The following is a 10,297-nucleotide window of genomic DNA, read 5'->3' on the forward strand; positions in this document are numbered from 1 at the left end:
CCTGGCGGCCCAAACTCCGGCCAAGTTGCACCGCGCCCACTGCAGGCCCTTCCTACCAACGCCGCGGGGCGGGCCGGTTCAGCTCCCGCAGTTCTTCTCGTGCCGCCGCTGCAGCTTCGCGACGCCCTTCAGTTCCCGCAGCTCCTCCAGACTGGCGGTGCGCGGCTCTGCGGGGAACCGGGTGAGGCGTCCCGCCGCCCGGGAGCCCCCGCCTTTCCCACGAGACCCGAACGTCCCTCAAGACCACTCAGCAGGCCTCACCCACAGCTTCTCTCCGGCCCCTCGCTGCCCCCGGCCCGGGCCCAGCTGCTACAGGAGCCACAGGACGGGCTGACAGGTGTCCTGGGGTCCCCGGCTCAGCTCTGCTCCTCCCCGCCCCCTGGGGGTGCCAGCGTGGCCCCCCGCGGTGCACTTTCTCAGCGCTGAGGCCTCAGACACCGCGTTCCCTTCCTTGGTGAAAGTCTTAGTTTTGTACAGATCTGCCGCCCCGCTGGGAGGCGCCTGCAGATGCAGCCAGAGAGGGCAGGACCCCTCCCCGCAGGTGGGAGCACCCCCGCAGTGCATACCTGCTGACCCATTGCTGGTCGAGGCGGGTGCCCCGTTCACCTGGCTGGCAAGTGGGCTCCCGGGGGAGAAGGGCTTCTGTGGAGGGAGAGCAGGTTAGGAAGACGGCTCCAACAGCCCTCTCCCCCCAGCCCTGGACTCCGCGCCTCCCTCCCCTTCCCGCAGAGGGCAAAGCTGCTGGGGGCCCCCGGCCACGGACCCAGCCACACAGACCTCAGGCAGACCGCCCATGGCTTCCTTGAGCTTCACAGACTTCTTATCATGGGCATTGAAGAACTTGATGGGATTGGCGAGGGCCACAGTGAGATCTGGGTGCACAGGGGCGTCACAGGCCTGGTATGGAGAGTACCCGGAAGCCCCCCAACCCTCACCTACCCCAGGATACCCTGTCCTGCCCCCCTCTGGAGGCTGCCTTGAGGAAGGGCGAGCGGAAATGGACAGCCCCAGGCTCCCGGCACTCCGTGGGCCGCCTAACCTGCCCAGGTGTCAGGTACATAGTCTTTCATCTCCAGGAGGACGAAGAGCGCAGGCATGGTGAGGGGCATGTTGCTCTCACTGCGCAGGCACAGATGGTGGTATCCTGCGGGCGTGACAGAGGGGCCGTGAGCAGAGCCCATTGCCGCCCAGCACTGTACGCCAGCAGCCCAGCACTCAAGGCTTCTGGTTGCAGAGTCAGAGAGGCCAGGGTCCAAGTCCTGGCTGTGTGACCTTGGGAAGGTTGCTTTAAATCTCTGAGCCTCTCCTGTCCGTGAAATAAGGATAACGGTATCTACCTCATGAGGTTAGCAGGATTACGTGAGAATATAAGCCCTGAAAGCATTTTAAGTGCCCAATAGATGTCAGCTACTTGGGAGATGGCCCCAGTGGTTTCAGAAAACGACAGACATTCTGTTAGATGGCCGGAGCCCCGCCTCTGTCCGTCTCCTGCAGAGGTGCTGCTCCTGCTGCACTCCTGAGGGCTGATGGCGTGAAGGGCTTAGGTAAAGTTCAGGGCCACCTCCCTGAAGCTGCCCACCCTCTGGACGGACTCCTGCTGCTGGCCTTGGTCTCAGACCTGCAGGGGACAGTGAAGAAGGGCCCCTACCCTTACCAGTGTTCAGGGCATTGATGGGGATGATGCGGTGTCCGAGAAACTTGCTGCCTTCCTCCATCACAGCCACCCTGAGGGAGGCCAGCTCAGGCATCAAGATCTGGGGAGAGTTCGGGACAGGACACGCTGGGGAGGAGAGGGTGGCCAAGTCGACCCCCTCCCTAGTTTGAGAAGTCCAGGGCCAGTGTGAACATAGCAGGTGTGACCAGATTTGGTGAGGACAGAGGGCACACTCTAGGCCACACACATAGACATCCTCACGGCTCATGTCCTGGCCGGTCCACTCAGGGGAGTAGGGCTGGACATGCAGCCATGGCTCTGGGGGTCCTGGTGCAGACAACTGTGGCAGCTTTATCACAAGTATCCAGTGGGGCAAAAGGCCCCCTTGTGACCCCATGGGACCTTGCACCCTGGTCTGGGCGTTCATATTTCTGCCTCTGATCCTAACATAAACACACACACAGGCACACACATATACATGTACACATGTGCACAACCACACACAACCTGCGCACCAAGTATATTTCTGTAAACTTGGTTTTTTGGACTCTTGAAATTCAGGAGGGCACAAAGTGAGGGGTGGGGAGAGGAGGAGGATCAAGGAACTCCCTCTAGGTATTTTCTCTTTTTTATAAGTAGAGGCCAAGAATTAGGGACAGCCCTTACCCTGCCCAGACCCCAGCCCCTGCCCTGCCCTAGCCCTCCACCTTCTCAAATACAAAGGGCTCCTCATTCCAGACGGGATTGATGGAGTTGGCAGTGGGGGACAGCTTGGTGCGATAGCGCCTCTTGGGGTCCCCAGGAAGGCCAAACAGCTCCACTTCCACATAGGTGCGCACACTGCGTTCTGACAGGAACTGCCCCGAGATTACCTGGAGGTGGGAGACCAGCATCAGCTCCCCCACCCAGCCATTCCCCAGCACCTGGGCCTCTGGCTTCTCTGGCTGAAGCATCCATTCTTGGGAACCGTGAAGAGCGCCACTCAGCTCTGGCCACGGACCAGAGACTGTGTGGCTCAAGGTTACAGCTAAGCTCTGGTGACGAGGGTGTTTCCAGCATTCAGGAAGGGGTGTGGGCCTCCCCACCTCCCCTCCCAGGCAAAGAAGGAATAGGGCTCTCTCCCAGGGCCTGGGCTCCTACAACCCCACTTTGCCCACTCTTCTCCCCTCCCCCATCCCAGCCTCAGTCCTTCCCCTTGGTTTCCATGGGGACCAAGAGGCAGCCTCCAGGGCTGAGGAGGAGGCAGTTTCCAAGGCAACTTGCTACTGCAGGAGCTGGCTGGGGCTGAAGTTTGCAGGATATCAGAGAGGGGGTTGGGCGTGGAGGAGTGGGGCTCCTGTGTCTTTCTCCTCAAGACGCCAGCCCTCCCGGCCACTTGTCCACCTCAGGGCCTTGCCTTAATGGAAAGGGTGGTGGCTACCACCACGTCGATGCCATCCACCGAGAATGGGTTGAACTGCTTGTCTGGCCGACGCATGAACTCATGCTTGAGGAGGTAGCCGCTCTGCCCATTGAACTCAAATAGCGCCATGTTCTGCTGCATGGGCAGATCTGGGGGGACAGGGTACTTGTGAGGAAGGTCCATGTTCCCAGCCTTCCTCCCGGCTTGTGAACAGGGAGGTTGAACGACCACGGCATGAGGGTTTCTTAGGGTGTCTCTTCCCTCAGGAAGGGCCCACAGCCTGGAATCAGCAGGACCAAAGCCACAGCCAGGCCTCGGGCTCACAGTGGGAGTGGAGGCCAGTGGAGCAGGTGTTCCCACAGACCCACTCAGAGAGCAGCCAGCACCCATGCCGGCTCCTGGCATCTTCGCATACACACTCATACATACGTGCAGTCATATAGGCATGAGCTAACGCATTTCTACCCCGGAACACGCACACAAGGGACCAGGGATCCACAGGAGCTGCCCAGAGGTTACCTGGAGGAACGGGGTGAAGGTGGGAAGGGCAAGGGAAGGGGCTTAAGGGCCTGAGAGTGCCTCACCCATTGTCTGGAAGTTGAGGGCAACCATCTGGCAGCCAGCATTCCAGAACATCTGGGGCATGTAATTGGAGGAGTCCATGCGGGTGCCCTTGGGGTAAATGCGGCTCATCTGGCGCTTGTTGTAGCTGCTCCAGAGTATAGGAGGCCAGCCTGAGGCTGCACCCGGAGTACCCAACAGCCCCCCCCTTGGATCCCTTCCCCCTCCCTCCTCCCAACCAGGACCCTGGCTCCTGAGGCCTCAAGGATACTCCACAAACTGCACTGCGGCCTTGGAGAGCAAGTCATAAGCCTTGAGCTCCGTGAAGGAGGAGATGACATAACTTCGGTTCTTCTCTGTGGCGGAGTAAGAAGAGGGAGGGTCTATGTCAGGCTGAGGTACTCCCTCCGACCCCCCCCCCCCCGCCCCTTCGGTGCAGCTGCCTCCAGCACAGAGATGCATCTAACCCAGCGTGTCCACTGAGGCTTGAGGGTTCGGGGGTTGGGGGGGGGTGAACCCGAGGGGCAGGGGGATGTGCAGATCTGTGTCAGTAACTGTGTGCTGGGAGTAAAGGGCATGCGCGGTGGGTGTGCACAGGGATGGGGGTGTCACAGTCCTGGAGGGTGAGGGGTGCATGCCTGGGTGGGTGCAGAGGATGTGGGGAACAGGAGAGGAGGAGCCCAGAGAGACAGGAACATGCTGTGATGTGCAGGGACTACACACAAAGGGTGCGTGCGGCGGTGAGAAGTACACACCAAGGGTGGTACCCGCCATCGGGCACAGGTAGGGGTGCAGGCTGTGGGTTCAGGGGTGAGGAAACAAGGTTACAGAGGTATACACTTCGCACAAGTGTACACAGAAAGAGGTGATCATGTTGGGGACACGCACAGAGGCGGAGAGGAAGGCACCGTGTGTGTCCGGAGAAGATAAATAACGGTGTGCACAAAAAGGGAAGGCTGCAAGGAGTAGGGTGCACTGGCTGGCTGCTCTGCCTTCCATCCCTCCCTCCCCCGGAGTTCTTATGCCCTGGGGATGGGCTTCTGGGCTGAGGGGCCACAGAACCTGCAGGAAGCCGCAGGAGCCCCAGGCCAGCCCCGCTGAGGTGGCCTGTCATAAGCGGCCGGCCTGCCACTGACATACTCCAGAGCATTCTGCTCGGTGCCAGACCCCCGGAACTGTGCTGGGAAATGGAGCCACTGCCACTTAAGCCCTGGCCTGACTCTGATGCGTATTTATAGACAGGGCCCCGGGCCAAGGAAGGGGAGGACCCCTTCCTCTTACCCCCGCCCATCAAAGTGCCTGGTGTCAGACACACTTCCTGAGGGCCTCCTGAATCTAGCCGAGCCTCCAGCTTACCACCACCCCGTGCGAACTTACGGGCAGAGAACTCAAAGGAGGTGAACTTGGTGGGCTGGATGTAGTTGACTAGGCTGGACATCTCCTCGTAAGCTGTCGCCTCCAGGCCCGCTGTGCCCTAGGGAAGCGAGACGAGAGTGGAGAGTAGGAGCCCAGAGCCCAGGGACATGGCCCCATGTCCCCCCCGGAGGACTCGGGCCTCCGGGCTGTCTCCACACACCTCATCCGACTGCATCTTCTTCATCTCTTCTTCATCCAGGTTTCCCGACTCCTCCTCCTCTTCTTCTCCCACGTCCTCCTCCTCCTCCTCCTCCTCCTCCTCTGGCTCAGCCCTTTCCTCACCAGCCAACACTGCCACACACAACTCCATCAGCTCTGGGGCGGGGGGGGGGGGGGAACCCCCACACCAGGCTGGCTCTCCAGCACATCTCCTCCAGGCCCAGCCCCTCTCTCCCCTTCCAGATCCTCCCTCACACCCACCCCTACCCCCACTCCTCCGGGGCTGACTCACCTGTGTCCCCACCCACAGGGGCACTGGGTGGGCAGCTGCCCTCAGCCTCCCCACTGGGGGATGCTGGGACTGAAAACTGGTTCTTCTTGTTCTTAATGAGGATCTTGCCACGGAGATCCTCAGGGCTGGGCAGGGGGCTGCCTGGTTTCAGCTGTGGGAGAGGAGAGTGTCAGCAGCCTCGGTTCCTTCATACGGAGCACTCACTGCTCCACTGCCCTGCCCACTGCTCAGCCTGGCCTCTCACCACCGCCCGGTGCCAAACCGCTGCCTGGCCCGACTTTCTCCCGTTCCTCAGACAGGTTCTCTCTCGCCTGTTCTGTCTGCTAGCACTCCTTTCCCCACTCTCACCAACACAAACACAGCATCACTCTTAGGTTTCAGCTTAGCCATCACTTTCCCCAGGAGGCCTTCCCCGATCCCCAGACCAGTTCAGGATTCCCCGAGCAGCCATTGGTTGGCATGGCCAGGTTCCTTGTCTTTCTCCCCACCAGATGGTAAGCAGTGTGAGGGCTGGGACTGCGCCTTTGCCACTAGCATACCCCCCAAGCCCCGCACAGTGCCCGACACGGGGTTAACCTGGCCCCACCGTGGCCCCGGTCCCAGGTGTCCCACAGAGAAGTCCACTCGCCGGAAACTTTTCCAGGGGCTCGGTGAGCAGCATGTCACCAAACATCGCCCGGCAGTACTCAGCCATCTTGGCCTGTTGGCGGGGCCTGAGGGAGCAGAAGCGGGGAGGGTTCAGCAGCACCACCCTCCTCCTGGCCATCCTCCCGCCCCCCATCTGGTCATCAGGGGCCCAAGAGGTGGGGGAGGCAGGGACACAGGCAGGAGGGCCTGGGTCTCGAGGAAATTGTGCGGAGGGCATGGGTAGAGGCCGGGATAGTTGGGGGAGGGCAGCACGGGCGGAAGGTGGGGACAGATAGAGAATGAGGCTGAATGGGCCTGGGTACTCACGAGTCCACGTGGTTTTCAAATGACAGTATAACAGGATAGGGGGAGGTCTTAAAGGCACTTTCTGCAATCGCTTCAATTGCTTCCTGAAAGAGAGAGGACTCCTAGGAGCGAGGTCCGCGCTCCAGGCTTCCCCTCCCCCAGCGGCACCCTTCCCCTCTCCCTAGTTTTCACACACACCGGAAAGTAGAACCGGAGGGCCACCTTTGGCCCCCTGCCTCCTCTGATCTCCTCTAGCCCCCATGCTGGTCTGAGGCCCCCAGCCATTCCTCCTGCTTCAGGTCCCCACACCCAGAAAGCTTGGGGACCGGGGCCCTTCCCTAGTGCCTTTACCACCAGCCTCCTCACTCGGAGTCTCACCTTGAAGTAGATGTCTGTGGTCATGGTGAAGCCATGGGTGATAATGGGCTCCTCATCGGGGAGCTTCCCCTTCCAGCAGTCCAGCTCCACACAGCGGCAGCCCGCCAGCAGTACCTGGCGGTACATCTCCGCAGAGGAGAGGCCCGAGAACTGGCCGGCTGAGGCAGAGCAAGCGGGGGCAGGGGCTTCACTCAGGGGCTCTCCCCACCCCACTCGGGCATGGTCTGTACTGTTGGCAGCCCAGGGGCAACCCCACGAGGAGTTCAGGGAACAGGAGCAGCCCCCATAGAAGGAGAAGTCAGTAGTGAGGAGGCTAGGGCCCACCTGTCAGGTAGGTGTTGTGCGAGGAGTTGATAAAGTAATGATTGAGTGGCTGGGTCATGTCCTGGTGAACCAGCAGCTTGTCCTGCACCAGCACGCTGTTCTCGGGCCCACAGAGAAACCACACCATGCCCTGGGGTGACAGCTGGCCTGGGGGGGGGGCGGGGCACAGAGGATAACTATCAGGGCCACAGCCCAGGGGTCAGAGCAGGACAAGCCCACAGGGGTGAGGGCTTCCATCGGTCCTCACCCCTCTGCACGTTGATGCCACTGGGCTCATACTTGTCGATGAGGCCCTGCACCTGGTCAGGCCGCGCTGGCGGGAACAGTAATGTGTTGAGGCGAGGGTCCCTCTGTTTCTGGTTGATGAATTTGGTCAAGTGCTCCTTGGTCATGTAGGGTTTGGCCTTGGCATGGCTGCAGGCCAAAGGGAAGAGCACAGGTCTCCATCCTCTAGGCTGGGAGCTCAGGCAGGCCCTTTGTCCAGCAAAGCCCCCTAATGGTCAGCATAGCAGGTAGGAATTTTAGCCACACCCTTTCCCCATGCCCAGCCCAATCCAAGAAGCTCACTGGGAAGTGAAGATCTCGTCGATTTCCGGCCGAGGGCAGAGGTTCATGAGGAAACTCTTGTAGACAGATTGTGGGAAGTCCTCAGGATTGATGGAGTCATTCTGGGGAGACAGAGGCACCTGATCACTTCTGCCCCACCTTCTCAGCAGGAAGGACCACAGACTAGGCCCGGCCCTGCCCTAGGGGCCCGATCCAAAGGAGGGCTCAGGCAGACACAGGGGCATTAAGGACATGCTGAGCCCCACTTTTCTTTTTTCTTTTCTCACGTTAAATTCTTTAGGGGTAAAAGTAAAAAGGGAACTCTCGAAAGTACACTCATTGACCTCTCCCCGCCTCCTCCACCGCCCCCCCGCCCTGTCTATGTCCATTGGTTATGCTTATATGCATGCATACAAGTCCTTTGATTGATCTCTTACACCCCCCACCCCCGCCTTCCCTCATAGGTTGGACAGTCTGTTTGATGCTTCTATGACTCTGGTTCTATTTTTGTTCATCAGTTTATGTTGTTCATTCTATTCCACAAATGAGTGAGATCATGGGATATTTATCTTTCTCTGACTGGCTTATTTCGCTTAACATAATGCTCTCCAGTTCCATCCATGCTGTTGCACATGGTAAGAACTCTTTCTTTTTTTACAGTAGCATAGTATTCCAGTGTGTAGATGGAGAGCCGGGGAGAGAATACAGGGTGGGGCAAAAGTAGGTTTACAGTTGTGAGTACACTAAGGCTTATTCTTATATTCTTACTTATTAATTATTTGATTGCTTTCCATAAGAACAACTGTGACCTACTTTTGCCCCACCCTGTATTTGCAAATCAGATATCCACAAAGCAACAGCTCAGCGGTAAAAAGACAAATAACCTAATTGAAAGATGGGCAACAGATTTAAATAGATAATTCTCCAAAGAAGATATTCAAACAACTAATAAACACATGGAAAGATGCGCAATACCATTAGTCAGGGAAATGCAAATCAAAACCACAATGAGATATCATTTCACTCCTACTAGGATGACTAAAATTAAAGAAAAAAAAGATACATGTTGGTGAGGATGTGGAGAAATTGGAACCCTCATGCAATGCTGGTGGGACTGTAAAATGGTGTGATCACTTGGAAAACAGTTGGCAGTTCCTCAAAATGTTAAGTATAGTTACCATATGATCTAATAATTCTACTGCTAGGTGTATATATATATATACCCAAGAGAATTGCAAACATATGTCCAGACAAGCATGTGTACATGAGTGTTCATAGCAACTTTATTCATAACAGCCAAAAAGTGGAAACTATTCAAATGTTCATCAATTGATGCATAGATAAGCAAAATGTGATATATCCACACAATGGACTGCTACTCGGCCATAGAGAGGAATGAAGTATTGATACATGCCACAACATGGATGAACCTTGGAAACATGCTAAGTGAATAAAGCCTGACATCAAAGATCACATCTTGTATGATTCCATTTACACGAAATGTCCAAAAATAGGCAAATCTATAGAACTAGAAACAGAAAGTAGACTAGCGCCAGCCAGGGATTCTGTGCCTTTGCATCCCCTCCCAGAAACACCCATCCTCTGTCCTCCAGGGTCACACTGGAAGGCCAACATGAGTTTGGAGCAGGAGAGCGAGAACAGATTTCCCGAAGATTGGCTCTTGGACCCATCAGCTTCAAGCAAAGATGGGCCAGTGGCCCCTACTGGGACTCAGCAGAGCTCACAAATCAGGACTTAGCCAAGGTGGGAGCTCAGGGGGCAGGAAGAAAGGAGAGTGGTTGTGTACTGACCGCAGTATGCCGTGCTGGCTGTAGGGCCCTCAGCGGGAGCCCATTCTCCCCTCTCTCTCCCACCCCAAGCTGGCATCCCCTGGGGCTGACTGCACCCAGGGGTCACCAGCCCCATAAAGCTGTGACTGTGGGGGAAGTATCCTCTTGAGACTCCTGGGGACAAGTGATCAGTGAGGTCTTAGTTTAATTACAATGTTCCAAATTCTTAGCAGGAGAAAAGACTCCATGGGGTGCAAGTGGTGCCCTGTGCAAAGGCGTGGCCAAGGCGGGAGAGGGGGCTGAGACCCACTCTGTCAGCCAGGCACGAACCCTGGCTCAGCCCTGCATCTGCCCATAATACACCTTATGGGTGTATTACATAATACACCTGCATACAAGTTGTAATTAAAAATTACTTAACTAAAAAGAAAGGGAAAACATTTTTCTGTGTTGAGCTAAAGTCTGTGTCCTGGCAGCTTGCACCCTGGATTCTGTGCCTCTCCCACACCCTGCAGAACTGGTCCCTGCCTGCTGCACCTTTCAGATCCCTGCAGACCGCCTCCTGTCCCTGCTGACCTCCTCTGGCTCCTCCAGCTGCAAACATTCACTCCAGTCCCACCCCACCCCCTGCCCCACTGCCACCCAGGGGGAGGAGACCAACCTGGCTCGACCTTGGAGGATTCCCCCCCCCCCGTGGTGTCATCATCAACCATAAATAAAGGAGGATCGGTATCAATATTTTTCGGGACTCAGAGATACGTACCCATGTGGTAGACCTGTGAAGGAATTCGGTTGTAGTTTTTTAAGGAGAGAAGAAAAAATAAGAGAAATGAAAAGAATGA

General features: G+C 57.1%; 1 protein-coding gene across 1 annotated transcript in view; it reads right to left on the minus strand.

Moving 5' to 3' along the window:
* The window catches only part of PLCB2 (phospholipase C beta 2), a 20,030-nt gene that overhangs the window by 3,256 nt on the left and 6,477 nt on the right, over window positions 1-10,297 (minus strand). The window contains 19 exon segments of the mRNA XM_023757611.1: window positions 19-96; window positions 99-167; window positions 567-642; window positions 778-872; window positions 1,040-1,144; window positions 1,655-1,754; window positions 2,362-2,526; window positions 3,051-3,205; window positions 3,641-3,765; window positions 3,889-3,973; window positions 4,995-5,091; window positions 5,194-5,324; window positions 5,485-5,635; window positions 6,113-6,197; window positions 6,439-6,521; window positions 6,796-6,953; window positions 7,120-7,266; window positions 7,367-7,533; window positions 7,687-7,787. Coding sequence (XP_023613379.1) covers window positions 19-96; window positions 99-167; window positions 567-642; window positions 778-872; window positions 1,040-1,144; window positions 1,655-1,754; window positions 2,362-2,526; window positions 3,051-3,205; window positions 3,641-3,765; window positions 3,889-3,973; window positions 4,995-5,091; window positions 5,194-5,324; window positions 5,485-5,635; window positions 6,113-6,197; window positions 6,439-6,521; window positions 6,796-6,953; window positions 7,120-7,266; window positions 7,367-7,533; window positions 7,687-7,787 — 2,173 coding nt within the window.

The sequence above is a fragment of the Myotis lucifugus genome, unplaced genomic scaffold (genome assembly GCF_000147115.1).
Source record: "Myotis lucifugus unplaced genomic scaffold, Myoluc2.0 scaffold_109, whole genome shotgun sequence".
In the NCBI taxonomy this organism is placed as follows: Eukaryota; Metazoa; Chordata; class Mammalia; order Chiroptera; family Vespertilionidae; genus Myotis; species Myotis lucifugus.